The sequence below is a fragment of the Delphinapterus leucas genome, chromosome 19 (assembly GCF_059928025.1).
Source record: "Delphinapterus leucas isolate spDelLeu-1000000601 "Yukka" chromosome 19, BTC_Dleu_Yukka2, whole genome shotgun sequence".
NCBI lineage: Eukaryota > Metazoa > Chordata > Mammalia > Artiodactyla > Monodontidae > Delphinapterus > Delphinapterus leucas.
The window spans coordinates 7,484,496-7,504,320 of NC_143147.1; the positions used below are offsets into that span (position 1 = coordinate 7,484,496).

Consider the following 19,825-nt stretch of genomic DNA (forward strand, 5'->3'; position numbering starts at 1 on the left):
GCTATCTACACAGCATTTACGTTGAATTAGGCGTTAGGAGTAATCTGAAAAGAAAAAAAATGATCTGGAGGTGGTTTAAAGTATACGGGATGTGCATAGGTTGTATGCAAATATCAGGCCATTTTATAGGAGGGACTTGAGCATCCGTGGGCTTTGGTGCCCTCGAAGGGCCCTGGACCCAGTCCCCCTCGGATACCAAGGGGCGACTGTACCTACGATATGCACGGCTCTGTGCCAAAGCCCTTCAATCAGGGAAACAGGCTCATAGAGAGGTGTTGCTTGTCTCGGGTCCCACAGCCAAGAAGTGGGGAGCTGGGAGCCACTACCCCATCCCCATCTCCGGCCACGCTGCAGCCTGGCCCTCACAGAGCTCGCCGTGCAGCGGGGGCGACCGTGTGAACAGCCAGATGCAGATGCAGCTCGGAAGGGAAAGGGTGCTTCGGCGGCGTGAGACCTTCCTGAGTCCTCGGACTCCTCCCTCCTAGCAGCCCACTTGTCCTTTATACCAGAGCACGGGGGGAGCCTCACTCACCGGTTAGGGGCAGGCTCCTTGCTTCAGGAGCTGGAGAGTTTGCTCAAGGACTGAAAGAGATAGATTTGTGTGGGCAAAATCTGGGAGGTTGGATCATGAGGCAAAAAAATAAAAGGCACAACTTGGGGAGGGCTGGAAGGTTGTGGGTTCACAGGGTGTGGGCAACACAATAGAGCTGCGGACAGGAGGGGCAGCTGTCCCCCTGCGGGGGGGGGGAGGCGCAGGCGGCAGGCGCAGAAGGAGCAGGACGGTGGGTGGAGGGCATCCCTCTAGCTGCGGGGTCCTGCCCTCATGCCACCTTCCCATCCTCCAGCTTTGCAGATATCCTGTTTGTGACCATCCCCTCCCAGAACATGCTGGAGTTCAACTTGGCCAGCGAGAAGGTCATTCTCTTCTCAGCCCGAGCTCACCAGGTCAAGACCCTGGTGGACGACTTCATCCTGGAGCTGAAGAAGGTCAGGGCCCTCCTACAGATGCCCCCAGCAGGGCTGAGGGCCCAGAACGGGGCTCACGCCTGGGAAGCATGGATGCGTGTGTGCGGCAGCAACTGTGTCCATAGGCTCTTGCACCAGCTGTGCCTTCCAGCTGGGATGCCCGTTCCCCTCTGCCCGCTCCTTCAAAGTCCTCTACTAATGCCTCTGGGCTCCATGGCAGCTGCATTGCTCATCCTCCTGCAAGGACTGCATTGCTCGCCGCTGCCCACTGCGGTGGGAGCATCCGCCCCCATGCTCCCTCCAGACCAGGCAGCCCCCAGGCCTGGCACCTGGCCTCAGTGGGGAGGCTTCGGGAGGGGTGGAGGGGGTGAGGCCTGGGCCAGTGCTCTGACGTCCTGTGTGAGGGGCAGGGGAGTGGCCCCTGACCTCCGGGAGAAGGGGGATGGGACTGCAGCCCTCACCCAGCCCCTGGCTGACCCAGGACTCAGACTACGTGGTCGCTGTGAGGAACTTCCTGCCTGAGGACCCAGCGCTGCTGGCCTTCCACAAGGGTGACATCATCCACCTGCAGCCCCTGGAGCCACCTCGAATGGGTCAGTGCCACGGGGAGGGCTGGGCAAGGTGGGGGAGGCGGGGGCGGGGGAGGGCGCTTCCCAGCGGGTGCTGACATAGGTCCGGCCCTCAGGCTACAGTGCTGGCTGTGTGGTCGGCAAGAAGGTCGTGTACCTGGAGGAGCTGCGGCGTCGAGGTCCTGACTTCGGTAGGTGCCCCGGGACCCCCGTTCAGCTGCCACAGCTACCAGACCTAGAGACCCCAAACAGCGGGGGCCCGATTCTGGGTTCCGGGGTCCCAAAGGGTCTGGCCTGGCTGCAGCTCCTAAGGCGGCCATGCAGCCCAGGCCTCTGCCCACATATCTGGCTAAAGGGTCTCCGTGGACATTAGCGTTTCCACGTGTGTGGCCGAGGGTCCACAAGCGCTGCACTGTGCTCTCTGCAGCTCCCGCTGAGGGAGTGCCTTCCCTTCCCAGAGCTGTGTCCTCCTCTGTGAATGGCCCCGTGACACACCTCCCGCACAAGCTCTGTATCCCTGGGCCCCCTGCTCCCCAGATGAGACCCTCCCGCTGCTCAGAGCCCTTCCCGCCCCCTAGGTTGGCGATTTGGGACCATCCATGGGCGTGTGGGCCGCTTCCCTTCCGAGCTGGTGCAGCCTGCAGCTGCCCCCGACTTTCTGCAGCTGCCTGCAGAGCCGGGCCGGGGCCGCGCTGCCGCCGTGGCCGCTGCCGTGGCCTCCACTGCCGCGGCCCGGGAGGTGGGCCGCAGGAGGGAGGTGAGAGCTGCCCGGGGCTGGGCCGAAGGGTGGACACAGCAAGGGGGTCAGCCTGACTGTGGAGGTGGAGGGGAGGGGCTCAGCCAAGAGCAGGCCACCCTGGGGCCCGGCAGCCTGGTTGAGCTAGCCAGACGTATGACCTATTGGGATGTGACCGCCCCCCCATGTGACCAGAGATGGCTGGAGGCATGGCCAGTGGGGTCGGGTGCGTGGGGGTCAGCGGAAGGGTTGTGACCAGGCCAATGGGGCAGGACCAGCCTGGGCCGGCCAGCAGGCGAAGTCCACCTGGGCCGGGGCGGGGCGAGGTGAGGGGGGCAGGTCCAGTCCTGTGGCACAGAGCTCGCCAGGGTGGAGAGAGAGGAAGCAGTGAGGGGTAAGGGTCAGCCGGACCAGGCCACTGGGGAGGCAGTGGGCCCACATGAGAGGGTCTGGGCACAGTCAGCCGGGGGTGGCATTGGACCCGCTCTGACTGGGCAGGGTGCGGTGGCTGGCCCTCTTGCAGGGTCCCCCAGTCAGGGCTGGCTCCGCGGACCGCAGGGAGGACGGCCTGGCTCTCCCACCGTACACAATGCTCGAGTTTGCCCAGAAGTATTTCCGAGACCCTCAGAGGAGACCCCAGTGAGTGGTGGCCCCACGCCACATCCCCACCCTGGGGAGGGTCTCTCTGGGGCTTCTTGCAGCCGCCCAAGCAGGAGGCCCCAGTTCTGGGGGGGGGATGAGAAACCCTGAGGTGTGAGGCCCGCCTGCAGCCTCCACTTCGGGAGCCTTGCTGCCCGGTGGGCTGACACTGAGTCAAGCACACTCCAGGTGGGAAGGGGGTGTAGCCAAAGCTTGGAAACAAGACTGGTCAGTAGTGTCCGCTTCCTGTTGCAGGGACGGCCTCAGGCCGAAATCCAAGGAGGGTCGGGAGTCCAGAACCTTGGAGGACATGCTTTGCTTCACCAAGGTGTCTAGCCCCAGGCCCCCTCTGTAAAACGGTGGTACAAGAGCCCCCTCCCAGGCCTGTGGGCCAAACAGCCTTGTCCCCAGTGGGACCCAAGCACTCAGCACCCCGAGGGCCCGCGTTCCTCCCGGGGGCAGTGTCTTCCCTAGTGGCGTCCCGGCTGCCTTTTGGTGGTGTGGACCCTCCTGTTGTAAGAGGAGGCACCAAGTGGCCCTCCCCTCCTCCCCCTCCTGACCCAGTCCTCCCATCACAGACCCCGCCCCCATGACAGCCCTTCCCATCAAGACCCCGCCCCCTCCCGACCCAGCCCCTCCCATCAAGACCCTGGCCCCTGGTCACCCAGCCCCTCTCCCCACAGACCCTGCCCCCTCCTGACTCAGCCCCTCCCATCACAGACCCCGCCCCCATGACTCAGCCCCTCCCACCAAGACCCTGCCTACCAGCCCCTCTCCCCACAGACCCCGCTCCAGGACTCCCTCATTGAGCTCAGCGACAGCAGCCTCAACAAGATGGCCACAGACATGTTTCTAGGTGTGGGGGTGGGACTGCAGCCGGGGCTCTGGGCCAGGTGGGACCCCGCACTGTGACCCCTGCTCACCACCACCCCTTCCCTCAACTCAGATGTGGGGCCCCTGCAGAGAGGAGGAGCCTCCCCCTCCTCCTCTGGCCACAGCCTCCCGGGGAGGCGTCCAACCCCAGGGTCCCCAAGGGGGGCAGGCAGCTGGGGGTCTGGTGGCCCGAGTGGGACAGGTGTTTCCTCCAGCTGTGATGCGGTTCATGGGGGACGCCTCGCTGAAGGGTCAGAGTGAACTGGACGTGCTTTGCACCCTCCTGAAGGTCAGTCCCGCTGACTGCTGGTGCTCCCTTGCCTGCCCCGTGGCTCAGTTTCCCCATTTATCAACAGAGTAGCAGGACTTTGGGGAGGGAAGCTCTCATGTGGCCCAAAGAGGAATGCATCCCACTGGTGGGGAGGGGTCTGGGGAAGGGGCACCAGGCCCATCTCCAAGTGCCACCCTGTTCCTGTGTGCTGGGCGTGCGACCTGTGACCTGGCCCGCCCTCCTACAGCTGTGCAGGGACCATGAGGTCATGCGGGACGAGTGTTACTGCCAAGTTGTGAAGCAGATCACAGACAACACCAGCACCAAGCAGTGAGTGTCTTCCCCTCCCCCAGCGCATCCATGCTCCAGGAGGGGCCAGGTCAGCCTCCGGAGTCTCTCCCCCTGTCTCTCCCTCACTTCATAGACAGAGCGTGCTCGGTCTGGGACAAGCTCTTTCTTGTCTCTGAGCTTCTGTTTCCTTATCTGGAAAATGTGGTGATAATGTGTGAGTCCAGGTTTTTGGTTGCAAGTGACAGAAACCCAATTAAATCTAGTTTAAGCAAAAGAGGGTTCAGGTAACTGAAAAGTCTAACATAGGACCTCAGGCACAGCTGGATCCAAGTGTCATCAAGAAGCAGTCCTTCTCTATATCTTGGCCCTGCTTTCTTCTGTGTTGATATCATTCCCAAGCAACATATCCCATAGATTGGAGAGAAACATTTCCCAGCTCAGCAATCCCAGGGAAAGCAAGACTGACCCAATATTTGCAGCAAAAATTCCCAAATCCAGTCCCATGCCCATCCCTGAGCCAACCACAACGGCTGGACGATACAGAGCTCTGATTGGCTAGACCTGGGTCATGTGCCTGTCCCCAAACCAATCACCATAGCCAGAGGGAGGCTGAACTCTAACTGGCCAGACCTGGCTCCCACACCCATCCGTAAACCAGTCGCCGTGGCGGGGGGCTGCGGTGTTCTTGTTGGCCGGTCCTGGCTCTGATACCCATCTCCAAACCACAGGGACCGGGGAGGGGTGGGTGGTTTCCCAAAGGAAGCCCAAGTGCCGTCCCTAGACGCCGGAGGTCCCCATAATGAAACCCTCACAACCAGGGCAGCACAAAGGTGAGCTTCCGTGTCCCGCACACGACCAGCACACAGTGGGGACCCAAAGCGTGTGCCACCCTCCCGTCCACTTGCTCGCATCCCCCAGGAATTTCAGAGCCACTCAGCACGTCCTCCTAACCCCTCTCTCCCAGCCTTACCTGCCAACAGCTCTGCACAGGGTCCCCCGACCCTCCCGTCACCCAGAGAGATGCCCCCGGGGAAGGCTTGTCTTTTGGCCGGGGGTGCGGGTGGGGGGCTCGTCCTCTGCCTTCCCTACCTCCCACCTGGATTCTCAATAGAACACAGCTTCTGCACGGCTCTGGGCCCGCCGGCCCTGCTCTCACTGGGCAGGGAGGAGGAGCCTCCTCAGAGATGAGCCGCCTGAGAGTGGGAGAGACTCCTGGCGTGGCACCGTAGTGCAGCGGCCGCCTGCAACGTAGCCCCATGTGTGTCCTTGCAGGGACAGCTGCCAGCGAGGCTGGAGGCTGCTGTACATCGTGGCTGCCTACCGCAGCTGCTCCGAAGTCCTCCAGCCACACCTCGTTCGCTTCCTCCAAGACGTGGGCCGGACCCCAGGCCTGCCCTTCCAGGGTGAGGGGCCAGCGGGCGGGGAGTCAGGGCCAAGGGCTTGTCTGCGTGAGGACCGGCCGGACAGCTGGCCGAAGGGCCTGGCCCTTCACAGGTGCCCGGGCAATGTTTACTAACATCAGTCCATCCCCAAACGTTTGTGGAGGTCCCGCAGGGGCTGATGCGATGGGTTGTCTGATCTGATGGGGGGGAGGATGGCGTATCAGGGAAGGCTTCCCAGAGGAAGTGTTGCTCTGGGTCGTGAGCACATGGGAGGGATTTCTAGGTAGGCTGAGCAGCAGGGGTGAAGGCCCGGAGAGGAGGATGTGTGGCATGTGGGAGTGGAGGCGGAGGAGGCGGCAGGGCCCTGTTTCTCTGGTCTTTGGGAATCAACAGGGGTCTTGAGAGGGTTCAGGCAGGGGCGCCAAGGCTGGTGGCAGGGTCTTGGCCTTTTCCCCTTGGATTTTGGAGGAAAGGGGCCACTCCTCAGCCTCAGCCCCAGCCTAGCTTCCAGAGCAACCCCTGGGTCCCCCTAAGAGAGAGGCCGGGGCCCCTGTGGTTACCACGGCGGCCGTGAAGGAGACGGGGACCTCACTCTCTTTGTTTCTGAAGACTCCTCTTTGACTCAGGCCGCAGACTTCCCTGGACTCAGAGGTGAAGAGACTCAGCTCCAGGGAAGGTGGCAGAGTGGGCCCAGCCCTCTTGACCCCTCCCCAGAGCAGGGCGAGGGCACTGCTTAGCCCAGAGAGATGGGGAAGCAGATGGTGGGGCTTCTGCACTGGGGTGCTGCGCACAGCTGCGTCATCTTAGCCACACACAGCCTGCGGGGGACAAGCCCCGAGTCACCAGCTGCCTGCGGGGCTCATGGATAAGCAAGGCGTGCGGGCCTCCACTGCGTGGGATGGGGTTCAGGTCCAGCTCTTACACTCTGGCTCTTGACCTTGGGTAAATCACTGCCCTCTGAACTGTCTCCTCAGCCGCTGAAGGGAGAGCAGACACACGGCCCCACCCTTCTACCCGCCCCCCCTTGGACTCAGGGCTGGGGCCAGAGGAGCCCCTTTCTCCCCTGCCCACCCTGGGCCGGGCCCTGACTCCTGTTTCTGCAGGGATCGCCAAGGCCTGTGAGCAGAACCTGCAGAGGACGCTGCGCTTCGGTGGCCGTCTGGAGCTCCCCAGCAGCATGGAGCTTCGGGCTATGTTGGTGAGCATTGGGGCGTTGGGGTGAGTGAGACAGCCCGGCCCAGAGACCCTGTCACGCGCACTCGCCGGCCCTGCCCGGTCCCTGTCGGGGACCCCCACGGAGGGGACAGCAGCTGGCCCAGAGCCCTGGCCCGGCCTTTCCCACCTCCCCAGTCTCCTCACCCCAGGCCGGCCGCAGTTCCAAGAGGCAGCTCTTTCTTCTCCCCGGAGGCCTTGAGCGCCATCTCAAGATCAAAACGTGCACCGTAAGTGACGGGATGTCTCCGTCGGGCAGGGACCCCAGCCTCCCGGGTGGGCCCCCAAGGGTGCTGAGCCCCCCAGGCTCCCCCACTAGGCAGGATTTATCTCTCAGAGGAGCAGCCTGAGCCTGGGGGAGGTGGGACCTCCAGCTCAGGATCAAACTGCAAATAAGAGACAGGCCAACTCGGAACCCGAGTCTCTCAGACTCCAAAAGCTGTGCCCTTTCCTGCATGCGGCTGGCTCCCAGGGACCTCGGGGATCCTCGCCTCTGCGCAGGTGGTCTGGGTGGCCTCGGGGGCAGAGGTCGCCAGGCCAGTGCAGCCTCACGCTTCCCTCGCCGCAGGTGGCCCTGGACGTGGTGGAGGAGATCTGTGCTGAGATGGCTCTGACCCGCCCCGAGGCCTTTGATGAGTACGTCATCTTTGTTGTCACCAACCGAGGTGAGTGGCCAGAGGCCAGAGGGTGCGGCATGCTGGGCCCACGCCCACCACCCCCACTGTAAGGCCCAGGTCAGATGCCACTTCCTCCAGGAAGCCCCTAGGCCCAGGTAGAGGGACCTCTCTGCCCCGAGCCCCTGCAGCCCCACGTCTGCCCCTCTCTGCTTCGTTCTGTGTGAGCTTGCCTGGCCCGTCAGATCGCGAGTTCCTGGAAGACAGGGCTCCCCTGATGCCTCCCTCTGCCCCTCGGGCCACTCAGTGGGCCCTGCCCTCAAGGAGGATGAGACTTGATAGGATGCGACTCCTGGACGCACAAGTGCAAGTACTTTTTCCTGTCTCTTAACGCCTTAATAGTGGCCGTAAGGGCCCCCACCCTTGGTCTCACCTGGCCCTTCTCAGTTCAGCCGAACCCCTTCCCTCTGCAGCCCACCTGCTGTAGGCTGTGGCCTTGCTTCCTGCCACCAGCCTGTCAGTTCCATCCACCTCCAACCAGCTCTCCCGCTGCTGCCTCGGCTCCGAACCATGTATCCTCAGCCCTGCTTGCCCGGAGTCCAGCCAAGACACGGGGAGGGGAAGGCAGTAACAAAATGATCCCCAAAACTGAATTTATGGAGCAGAGGCTATGTCGCAGGCACTGCTGAGAGCATGTCATCCTATAAACTGCTTTAATCCCCACCACAACCATATGAAATGAGACGGTTATTGTTCCCATTTACAGATGGGAAAACTGAGGCCCAGGGAGACTGTATTAGTCTCCTGTTGCCGCCATAACAAATCAGCACATACTCATTGGGTTAAAACAACACAGGTTTATTATCATATGGTTTGAAGGTCAGAAGTCCTGAAACCAGAGTGTCCTTAGGGCTAACTCCTTCTGGAGACTCTGGGAAAGAGTCTCTTTCCCAGCCTTTTCTGCTTCTAGAGGCGCCCACATTCCTTGCCTCACGGCCCCTTCCCTCATCTTCAAAGCCAGCAGCGTAGCATCTTCCAGTCTCTCCTTCTTTAAGGACCCTTGAGACTACACTGGGTCCACTTGGGTACCCACGATAATCTCCCCATCTCAAGATCCTTAATCACATTTCAAAGTGCCCTTTGCCATGAAGGTACATATGCACAGGTGGCGGGGAATAGAACGGGGACATCTTTGGGGTCAGGCTGTTATTCAGCCTGCCGAAGAGATTAAAGGACTTATCCAAGGTCACACAGTTGGGATTTGAACCCAGACTGTCTGGCCTCGAGAGTCTGGACTTTATCATCGTGCCACCCCGCCCCCCCCTTTGGTAAAATTTTACCGAAGGTGTGGGATGGAAGCAGAAATGTCAGTTCAGGAAATGAAAACTTAAGCCTCTCGTACAGGCTGAGACCCGCTCAGTGCCAGACCCCACCGTCCTCCCCACCCGCCCCAGGAGACCGGCAGGGGGTTCTCCCCTGAAGGAGCTCTGCAGAAAGGCATCCACTGGCCCTCCTGACCTGAGGCCTCGTGTGCCCCTCCTTGTCCCCAGCCCTCCTCTGGAAAGGGGCTAGGCTTTCTCTGAGCACCACGCAGGGCACTTCCCTAGAACTAGGCAGGCTGTAGTTTGCGGTTACAACCTGCACAGACACAGGCACCCTGTCCCATAAACGTGCTCTTCTCTACTGAGGATGCAGTGTCCCAGAGCGGGGAGGGGGCTTGCCACTCGTACCCCAGCCAGCTGCCCCCCGGCTCCCCACAGGCCAGCATGTGTGCCCGCTCAGCCGCCGCGCCTACATCCTGGACGTGGCCTCGGAGATGGAGCAGGTGGATGGTGGCTACACGCTGTGGTTCCGGCGCGTGCTCTGGGATCAGCCGCTGAAGTTCGAGAATGAGCTTTATGTGACCATGCACTACAACCAGGTCAGCGCACGGGCCGCTCTGAGGCTCTGGAACTTTCCGGGCTCCCCCGGGCCTTGGCGTTTGAGGCCTTCATGATTCGGGCCCCGAGGCGTCTGCTCCCTGCGGGCTCTGCTTTCTGAGTCTTCCGGCGAGGCTGCCCAGATGGCACCGCCGCAGGAGGCCACTCCGTCCTCCTTCCTCTGGCTCTCCTCCCGCGCTGAGCACTTGGCCTGTCCCTCGCTGAAAGGCTTTGCCTGGCCTTGTCATTTTCGTGGTGCTGCCCCTCCCCTTTGAGACTTGGTCGTCTAAGTCAGGGTCGTGGGGTTAACAAAGCCTGGTTCTTCCTCTTGTGCCGACACTTGCGGATGTGCTTGGACAGAGAGCGCGTGGTTCTCTGGAGCTGGTGCTGAAGCTGCGGCCGTTCCGAGTCCAAATCCGGCCACTGGGCTCTTGTGCCTGCGGGTCAGCCAGCGGCAGCCTGAGGACTTGTGGAAATGGGACCCCAGGTCCTGCATGCTGCAGCCGGGTGCCAATGCTTCCCGGGGTCCTGTGGCTTCCCGGCCACGCCCTCCCAGCTCACCATCATGTGTCACTCCTCCCAGAAGCCCAGGGAAGTGACAGGCCACCCTCCCCCGGAAGCGAGTGGGGCTGGAACCACTCAGCGTCTGTGTCTGTGCCTCCCCAGTTGCCTGCCCAGTGCCTGGCCGCCCGCGGACCCTCACCTGCATCACCCCGTCCCCCGCAGGTGCTGCCCGACTACCTGAAGGGCCTGTTCAGCAGCATGCCGGTCGGCCAGCCCGGCGAGCAGCAGCTGCAGCAGGTGTCCAAGCTGGCCGCGCTGCAGCACCGAGCCAAGGACCACTTCTACCTGCCCAGCACGTGAGCACCCACCCAGCCCAGCCTGTCCAGCTGGGACCCCACCTCCGGGCACGACAGGTCGCTTGCAGCTAGTAGTAATAGCTCAGAGCAAACTGAGTGATAAAAAGCTTTCAGGACACACACCCTGTGGTCCAGGAAATACACATGGCCCCGCAGAAAGATTTGGCCATGGAAACGTTCACCGTTCAACGTTCTCCGACGACAGGGAATTCCTTAAAAAAATTGTGGAGGGACTTCCCTGGTGGTGCAGTGGTTAAGAATCCGCCTGCCAATGCAGGGGTCACGGGTTCAAGCCCTGGTCCGGGAAGATCCCACGTGCCGTGGAGCAACTAAGCCCGTGCGCCACAACTGCTGAGCCTGCACTCCAGAGCCCGCAAGCCACAACTACTGAGCCCGTGTGCCACAACTACTGAAGCCCACGCGCCTAGAGGCCCTGCTCCACAACAAGAGAAGCCACCGCAATGAGAAGCCCACGCACCGCAACCAAGAGTAGCCTCCGCTCGCTGCAACTAGAGAAAGCCCGTGCACAGCAACGAAGACCCAACACGGCCAAAAATAAATTAATTAATTAAAAAAATAAAATTAAAAAAATTAAAAGATCCTGTGTGGCACAACTAAGTCCCACTGCAGCCTAAATAATAAATAAATATTAAAAAACAAATTGTGGGCGTCAGGCAGCCTTTAAACTGATGTTTTCGAAGAGGCAAGACATCAGTCATCCCAGGTTCTCCATCTTCGGGCCTTTTTACTCTTTTTTTTTTTTTTTTTAACAAAGTAATTAATTAATTTATGGCTGCATTGGGTTTTTTTTTTAAATCTGGCTCCTTAATTAATTAATTTATTTATTTTTGTCTGTGTTGGGTCTTAGTTTCTGTGTGAGAGCTTTCTCTAGTTGTGGGAAGCGGGGGCCACTCTTCATCGCAATGCGTGGGCCTCTCACTATCGCGGCCTCTCTTGTTGCGGAGCACAGGCTCCAGACACGCAGGCTCAGTAGTTGTGGCTCATGGGCCTAGTTGCTCTGCGGCATGTGGGATCTTCCCAGACCAGGGCTCGAACCCGTGTCCCTTGCATTAGCAGGCAGATTCTCAACCACTGCGCCACCAGGGAAGCCCTATTGGGTCTTTTGTTGCTGCGCACGGGCTTTCTCTAGTTGCGGCGAGCAGGGGCTACTCTTCGTTGCGGTGCCTGGGCTTCTCATTGCGGTGGCTTCTCTTGTTGCGGAGCACGGGCTCTAGGCGCACGGGCTTCAGTAGTTGTAGCACGCAGGCTCAGTAGTTGTGGTGCACGGGCTTAGTTGCTCCGCGGCATGTGGGATCTTCCTGGACCAGGGCTTGAACCCGTGTCCCCTGCATTGGCAGGTGGATTCTTAACCACTGCACCACCAGGGAAGTCCCCTACTCTCTTAAAAATAAGACCCCAAAGGGCTTTTGTTTCTGTGTGTTGTATCTATTCATATATTTACACTATTCAAAATTAAAACTGAGAAACGATTTAAAATATTGACTTAGTAAGTAATTAAAAATAGGACACCCCGTGTTAATATAAAGGCGTATATGGGATAATTATAATACAAATAGTGGAAGGTAACATTACACATTAATATAAATAAGTTATGAAAACACAAGTGTATTTTCCCAAAAACTCCAGTGAGAAGAGCGGCACTATTTGACATTCTGCAAATCTCTGTACCATTTGGCGTGACAGACGGCAGCTGGTGCCTGTCTCTGCCTCTCTGTCAGTCTGTTGTGATCTCACGTGTCACGTAGCCTCTGGCGGACTCCACCATGCACTTGTGAGGGAACGAGAGGGGAGAGCAGATGACCGCTTAGGTTCTTAAGGAAGTGGCGTTGCCCTCCCAGACCCTCGGCCACACTATGAGAGCCTCTGGTGTGAACCAGCGTAGGGAAGGCAGTGGAGTGTGGACAGAGGATGTCCCGGTGCCCAGCACACTGTAAGGGCTCAGCACCCAACTCTCTTTCCGTGCTGTCATTTTAAGGGGAAAGTGCAGGAAGCACAGAAAGGTATCATCCCAGCCCTGGAGAAAGACAGTTGTGGCCTTCCTACTCTTTGCAAGGCACTCTGCACACATTGTCTCAGCTAATCTCCCCAACCGCACTTTTTAATTTTTAAAATAAATTTATTTATTTATTTATTTATTTTTGGCTGCGTTGGGTCTTTGTTGCTGCGCGCGGGCTTTCTCTGGCGGCGGCGAGCGGGGGCTACTCTTCGTTGCGGTGCGCGGGGGCTACTCTTTGTTGCGGTGCGCGGGCTTCTCGTTGCGGTGGCTTCTCTTGTTGCGGAGCACGGGCTCTAGGCGCACGGGCTTCCGTAGTTGTAGCATGCAGGCTCAGTAGTTGTGGTGCACGGGCTTAGTTGCTCCGCGGCATATGGGATCTTCCCGGAGCAGGGCTCGAACCCGTGTCCCTTGCATTGGCAGGTGTATTCTTAACCACTGCACCACCAGGGAAGTCCCCAACCGCACTTTCTTTACCCCTTTTACAGATGAGGAAACCGAGGCCCAGAGAGGGGATATGGCTTCCCCAGCTAATAGGTGGTAGGACCAGGATCCAGACCTGGGGAGACTGGGTCACATGCCAGGCTCTTACCCAGCAGAGCAGAGAGGAAAGATATTGCCTGGAGGGTCTTTTGGGGGGTTCCCCTGACGTTCCCCCTTCCCCAGTGTGCAGCCCATGGCAGCCGGGACCGGTATTTGTTGCTTTTTTTCAGGTGTCCTGAGACACAGGGCTGCCCATCCAGCATGTGTCAGGGGGAGGCCTGGCCTGGTGGGCCCAGTGCTCTGTGCCCTCCGGCTCTGACCAGCCACTGGTGGTTGCTTTGCTGCCCTGATACTTCCCTCAGCGTGTGCTTCTCACCCCTTTGGCCTGGGCTTCTCCCTGGGGCGGGGGCTACAAAGGACGAACCCACCTTGGGTTCAAGCCTCGGCCCGGACCGGTCACTGTGTGACCTTGGACTGGCTGGTAAACTTCTCTGTTCCCTCCTCTGCAAACGGGGAGCCTGGTGGTACTGGCCAGCGGTTATTGAGCACCTGCTGTGTGCCCAGGCACTGAGTCAGCCTCACTCCGCAGTGAGTGGGGGTCCAGGAGGTTTAAAGCCTGGCAGCACTCAGAGCGACCTTTCCCTGCACGCCAGGCGCGAGGCCCAGGAGTACATCCCGGCCCAGCTCTACCGCACTGTGGCCGCCGCGGCGTGGCTCAGCCTGCTCGGCCAGCACCAGCAGCAGATGCAGGCGCTCAGCCCCCACCAGGCTCGCGCCCAGTTTCTGGGTGAGAAGGAGTCCGGGCTGGGGAGGGAACCGTGGGGGCCTGGTTGAGGAGGGCGGGGTGGAGGCACCTTTGCCTTTGTACAGAGGCATTTTTGGTGCCAGCTTTCGGAAGTCCTCACCGGGGCCCCGCCTAGGCTGGGGGCCCCGGCAGGGAAGGAGGGGGGCCTGAGGCCGGCAGCTGGACCGGTGGGAGGGGCCGCCCGAGCAGGTGGGGGGGCGGCACTGAGGTGCCTGCATCACCTGCCCGCCCCTCCCCCGCCCCAGGCCTCCTCAGCGCCTCGCCCATGTTCGGCTCCTCCTTCTTCTTCGTCCAGAGCTGCAGCAACGGCGCGGTGCCCGCCCCCTGCATCCTTGCGGTCAACCAGAATGGCCTTAACTTCCTCAGCACCGAGACCCACGTGAGTGGCCTCAGCCCAGCCCCGCCCCCCCCCCGGGGGTGGGAAGTCCAGCTCCACTGCTTACACCTGCGTGACCTTGGGCGGGGCTCCTTGCCTGTGCGAGCCTCACTGCCTCACCTGGGATGCAGGGCTGTTGTCAAGGTGAAAGGAGGTGAAACACAGGCCAGCGCTCAAAGCCTGTGTTGGTCTGCTGGGGCTGACGGGGCGGGGCTGGCGGGGCTTCAGCAACAGAAATTGTTTTCCTGGTGGTTCTGGGCGGTGGACATCTAAGATCAAGGTGCCCGCAGGGTTGGTTTCCTCTGAGGCCTCTCTCCTTGCTTGTAGATGGCCGTCCTGCCCGTTTCCTCACATGGCCCTTTCTCTGTGCACATCCCTGGGGTCTGTGTGTCCCAATTGCCTCTTCTCATAAGGACAGTGGTCCCGTGGGATGGGAGCCCACCCTAACCTTCCCTCTTCAAAGGTCTGTCTCCAGATTCTGAGGTGCTGGGTCAGGGCTTCAGCATATGGATTTGAGGGACACAATTCAGTCCAGGACAAAAAGGATCTGCTACCCCTATTCTTAGTTCTTCCCCCGGGAGTGGGCCCTGAGATGAGGGCTCCAGGGCAAGTAGCTTACGTGGAAACACTGGAGCGAGGAAGTGAGACCAGGAGGAGGGTCGTACCCTGGGGGATACACCTGGGGAGGAGCGTGTTAGCAAGCAGGTTCCTGCGGTGGGGACTGGCGCTCGGTCCAGCGGGGAACACGGCCCTCAGAGGATGCCCCCCATCGTGCGGGTCGGGGAGCTGGGTTGTCTGTCTGCTGTGGCCTGTTGTTCGTGATGGGGTGCTGACTCTCATCACTCTGGCTATCCCTGTGTGGGAAGCTTTTGCTCCTGGGGCCGGAAAGAAAGCTCCAGACCAAGAGGGGTGGGTGTGAAGAAGCAGCCTTGATGTGAAGGCATTTCCTGCATCCCTAGATTGCAAGCATTTAGAGCAGTGCCTGGCACGCCGCACATGCGTGCATCAGTATTTGTTGAAATAATTTCACAGGTGAGAAACTGAGGTCCAGAGAGGTAAAGTAGCTTGCTCCGGGTCACACAGCAAGTCACTGGGGAACTAGTACTCAAACCGAGCTGAGCTGTCACGCCACCTACGGATCTGACCTCCAGCGGTGGGGTAAGGCTGGGTGAGACTGTCGCACCCCCAAACCTGTCTGCCCCCATTTCCCCCAGGAGCTGATGGTGAAGTTCTCCCTGAAGGAGATCCAGTCGACGAGGACCCAGCGGCCCACGGCCAGCTCCAGCTACCCGTACGTGGAGATCGCACTGGGGGATGTGGCAACCCAGCGCACCATGCAGCTGCAGCTGGAGCAGGTGGGCCCCGCCTGGCAGCCCGGCTTGTCACCCGGACCCCCACTCCCTCATTCCGCTCGCCAGGCTTTTCTCTGGGTCTGGCTCCAAGATGGGTCAGGTCCTAGCCATGTCCCAGGGAACATCCAGCCCAGTGCAGGGGACAGAGCTAACCCAACACCTCACAGAACTGTGGGTCATGAGGGTGGTCTACCAGAGAAGCATCTTGATGGTGGGATCATGGGAAAGGGCGGGCCCAGGTTGTTTTTAGAACAGTGAGGAGTTTGATGGGGAATTGGGGAGACACAGCCAGGGAAGGGCAGGTCTTAAGGGTCCTTGAATATAAAGCTAAGAATCTGGGGCTTCCTCCTGAGGGCACTCGGGAGCCATAGAAGGTTGGTGGGAGGGCAGGACCCAGGCAGTTTGAGGACGTTCACCTGGGCTGAGGCTCGGAGGATGGATTGTTGAGGTTGAGGGGTGGAGAGTGGGGTTCCCATGTGACAGGGAGGCCAAGGCCCAGCTGCCCTGGACCTTTCTCCTATTTGCAGCAACTGTGGCGGCTCCTTAAAAGCTGTGGCTGACCTCTAGGTCAGTCAAGTCCAAGTCTCGCAGTGCCCAGGGATGGGGCAGGACCAGAGTTCTCAGCCCACTGGAGAGAGGGGACTGAGGTCCAGAGCAGGGGTAGAATCGGGGCTGGGCCCACACGTCTGGGCCCACCGCACCCACTCAGGATGTGGGCCCAGGACCACTTCTCACGGCACGGCCTGCCTTGGTGGGGCTGCTATCCCAGGGCACGAGACAGGGGCTCCCACTGCCCCAGCCCTGCCTCTAAAGGAGGAGCCCCCCGCCCCGGGATCAGTGTGCTTCCCACTGCTCCCCAGTCCTGCTCCTGCTGAGGTCACCCCCACCCTGGCCTTATCTGTGGCTCAGCCTGCTTCCCAGAACCCCCAGTCTGAGCTCCCACCACAGCAAACCCACCTCCTCGGGCCTGCCCGTCCGTTGCCCCTTGGGCCCCTTTTCTGGAGAGCCCTCCCCTGGACGACTTCTAACTGGTGCTGAGTCCGGTTCCCCCTCCCCAACCCCGGCACCCCTCTGACCATGAGGCTTCCAAAGCCAGCTCTGCTGAGACAGCCCCTTATTTCTCTCTCCTGCCCTGACCCCCTCAACATTGCCCTTGGAGACCAACAGGCCTCTGCCCTCACCTCTCACCCTTGCAGGCCCTTGGGCCCCCAACCCAGCAGCCCTTCCCGTCCTTGCCCCCTCCTCTGATTACCTCCATGGCCTCTGCTCTCATCCCTCCCCTCTGCTTACCTGCCCCCCTCCCCGCCCCCGACCCACTACACTCACTGTCCCCTCTCTCTACCTGGGACACGCTTGCCTGCGCCACGGGGCTCCCTCCCTCCCTTTGTTCGGGTTTCAGCACAAACGTCACCTCCTTCTAGAAGCCTACCCTGACCCTCCTCCCCGATAGTTCACTCTCTCCGCCTCAGCAGCCCTCATATGGCTTGGAAATCACTTAGTTATTTGTTCCCAGATTGTCTGTCTCCCCACTAGAATGTCAGCCCCGAGAGGGCGGGGCAGGGCAGGGCTGTGTCCAGCTTGTCCCCACGATGTCCCTAGCACAGCCCCGCTGTAGCGGGTGCTCAGGAAGTGAGTGGGTGGAGGAGGAGGCCTCTCCGGCTTCTCCGCTTGCTCCCGGTGCCCTCCCCACCCGCGACCTCTTTGCGTTGCCACCTCTGCTCTGCCTCTGTCATGCATGTGTAGAGGACACATTTATTAATCATTCATTCTTTCAATGTATAACCAGTGAGCATCTCTACGCAGCAGGTTCTGCACTTAGCTGCAGAGATACTGAGCAGACCCTCCAGCCCTGGCCCCCACAGAGCCCCAGGTCTCAGGGGTGTGACAGACATCAAAGCCTCTCTAATAAACCGTGATCAGTGTGGGGAGGGTGTACCCGTGCTATCCAGGAGGTAATCAGCGAGGGCTTCCAGGAGCAGGTGATGTCTGAGTGCAGCAGTGATCCCGCCTACCTCTGACAGGCTGTGTGAGGGCATCTGGAAGCAACCCAGCTTCTTATTGAGCCCCAGTTTCCACACCTGCCAAGTGGGGCAGCATTCCCAGTGAGGCCTGGAGCGCTGCAGCCTGTGGGTGGGAGGATGGCGGGTGGGGAGGAGCCCACTCTGATCTCATTAGCCGAGGTGGCCCCCAGGGTGTGGCCTTGGGTTCAAGTCCCACCATCCCCAGCTGTGAGGTCTGGGGCAACTGGCTTCAGGGCTCTGGCCTCAGTTTCCTCACCTGTGGAATGGGCTCTAAGAATGTCTGACTCATAGGGACACTGCAGGGACTGGGAGGGGTGGGACATGGGGGGCTCTTGGGACAGTGCCTGGTCCTCAGTTGCCACCCAGTAAGTGCTGTCCTCCTTATTTTTACCCCCCCTCTGGGCAGCTTCCCAGCCCCCAGGAAGCGCCTGGGGAGATTCCGGCACTGGCTGTGGTCTGAGAGACCAATTTTCCACAGTCCCCGCTGCCTGCCCCGCCCCCAGCAGGTGGGAGCCCTGAGGCTGGGTCACAGCTCATTCTAGGCTGTGGGCGCCAGGTGGTAACCAGGGCAGCAGCACGTGGTTAGAAACCATTTATTGATGGGGCTGATAGGTTTCAAGTCTAGAGGATTCACGTGTAGTAAAATCTCATAGCATCCTCCCCATGGCTCCGAGAGGCAGGCCCTGGTAAACCGAGCCCCCAGGGGTGAGACCACTGAGGCTCAGAGAGGTGCAGTAACTGGTTTCAGGTCACACAGGCCACATGCAGCAGAGCTGGCAGGGGCACTGCTCTCCTCCCGGCTCACCCCTTCCCACCTGCAGCCTGGCATTCCTCCTCTTAGCTGCTCGTGGGCCACCCAGGGCCCTGGGGAGGTGGGGATGAGGGTGGGGCCCACTAGTCCCGCAGGAGGCTGGCCTCCATCTCTCTCCCCTCTCCCGGCCACATCTCACCCCAGGTGAGAGCTGGGAAGTGTTGGGCCTTTCACCGTCTCTCCTGCAGGGCCTGGAGCTGTGTCGCGTGGTGGCCGTGCACGTGGAGAACCTGCTCAGTGCCCGTGAGAAGCGGCTCACGCTGCCCCCCAGCGAGATCACACTGCTCTGACCCAGCCCCCAGCCCCCAGCTGCCCTGTGCCAGGAGGCTTGCTGTGTGGTCCCAGGGGAGTTACTGGGAACCTTAGGGGAGACCAAGAGGCAGTAGGTGGCGTGGCGCAAGCCCCCAGGAACCTGAGAAGACTGATCCAGCGTTGGGATGGAGTTGCAGTGTGCAAACTTGGGTCAGATGGCAGGAGGGACTTCCAAAGACTGACTAGTGGGGCCTCCTGCCACCTACCGCTGTGGCCCTGCTCCGACTCCCCCTGCGGCAGGGAAGCCCCACACCAGTAGCCTAGACCAACTGAACCTGCGTTTGCTTTCCTTGGGGTCTGATGTTCAAATCTGCTCCATGTCCCTGCCCCGGCCCCTCACATGTCCCCCCGTCAGGTGCCCCTGCACTGCTGCTGAGCTTGGGTTCCTGACTCTTGGTCATTTCTGTGCAAATAAAAGGTACGCCTGGCAGCCTGTTCTCCATATGGTTGTTGAGTGACTGGAAAATGAGTCTGAGGGAGGAGCCAGGAGGTTCAAAAAATACTGATTAATTATAATTGCTATGAAATCATTTTATTCTGCATTATCGTGTTTATAAAATTACACTGGTGATGAAGCAAAAGGGCAAAACGTTAATAAGTAGCCAATTTGGGTAAAGGTGTGTAGGAATTTTTTGTTCTGCTTTTGCGACTTCTGTAAGTTTGAAATTATGTTAAAATTATAAAGTTATATAAATTGCATTGAAAAAAAAAAAAAAACAGAGCCAGCTCTGTTCAGGGGGACCTGGGCCTCCAGCAGAGACATCTGTCCTTACCTCTCCCTGCGGGCCCCTGCCCCTCTACCCCACACTCCTTGGGTAGCCCTAACCCCAGGACCCCGTCACTGGGTGGGCCACACAATATTTGAGAATGGTATAGTAGAGGGAGAGAGATGTTTCATGTCAGCGGCTGGGGAGGGAGAAGGCTGGGAAAGGGCTTCCCAGGGAATGGGATGTTTGGGTTGGGTTTTGAACCATGAGTAGGAGTTTGCTATAGGAATAGATGGAGGGAAGGGGAATGAACATTATAAACAGAGAAAACAGTGTTTGTTCCCTACTCTTTCCCCCAAAGCCTAGGACAATGCCTAACGCAGAGTAGGTGCTTAAAAAATACTTGTCGCATGAATGGAAGAATAAATGAATGAATGTTGATCGGAAGTGCTAGTGCTTTGGGGAACTTGTGGGGGAGGGGAGGCTTGGGAGAGGAGGGCTGGATAGGTGTGTGGGGGCATAATTGGCTGGAGCCAAGGTGTCTGAGGAGGGGTTTACTTACTTATTCAGTACCTATTAAGCACCTACTGTGTACTAGGCAAATGCCAGGCA

General features: G+C 59.7%; 1 protein-coding gene across 1 annotated transcript in view; it reads left to right on the top strand.

Annotated features, from left to right (window-relative positions):
* MYO15A (myosin XVA) overlaps nucleotides 1-18,936 on the top strand; it is a 57,073-nt gene extending 38,137 nt beyond the window's left edge. Inside the window, exons 47-65 of the mRNA XM_089900227.1 lie at nucleotides 846-987; nucleotides 1,448-1,559; nucleotides 1,652-1,726; nucleotides 2,114-2,292; nucleotides 2,795-2,910; nucleotides 3,166-3,238; nucleotides 3,694-3,766; nucleotides 3,999-4,072; nucleotides 4,302-4,384; nucleotides 5,618-5,748; nucleotides 6,831-6,925; nucleotides 7,092-7,169; nucleotides 7,508-7,604; nucleotides 9,314-9,474; nucleotides 10,199-10,332; nucleotides 13,483-13,616; nucleotides 13,880-14,013; nucleotides 15,225-15,365; nucleotides 18,383-18,936. Coding sequence (XP_089756353.1) covers nucleotides 846-987; nucleotides 1,448-1,559; nucleotides 1,652-1,726; nucleotides 2,114-2,292; nucleotides 2,795-2,910; nucleotides 3,166-3,238; nucleotides 3,694-3,766; nucleotides 3,999-4,072; nucleotides 4,302-4,384; nucleotides 5,618-5,748; nucleotides 6,831-6,925; nucleotides 7,092-7,169; nucleotides 7,508-7,604; nucleotides 9,314-9,474; nucleotides 10,199-10,332; nucleotides 13,483-13,616; nucleotides 13,880-14,013; nucleotides 15,225-15,365; nucleotides 18,383-18,484 — 2,134 coding nt within the window. The 3' untranslated portion in view covers nucleotides 18,485-18,936. The remainder of the gene's footprint in view (nucleotides 1-845; nucleotides 988-1,447; nucleotides 1,560-1,651; nucleotides 1,727-2,113; nucleotides 2,293-2,794; nucleotides 2,911-3,165; nucleotides 3,239-3,693; nucleotides 3,767-3,998; nucleotides 4,073-4,301; nucleotides 4,385-5,617; nucleotides 5,749-6,830; nucleotides 6,926-7,091; nucleotides 7,170-7,507; nucleotides 7,605-9,313; nucleotides 9,475-10,198; nucleotides 10,333-13,482; nucleotides 13,617-13,879; nucleotides 14,014-15,224; nucleotides 15,366-18,382) is intronic.
* Nucleotides 18,937-19,825: the final 889 nt, after the last annotated feature.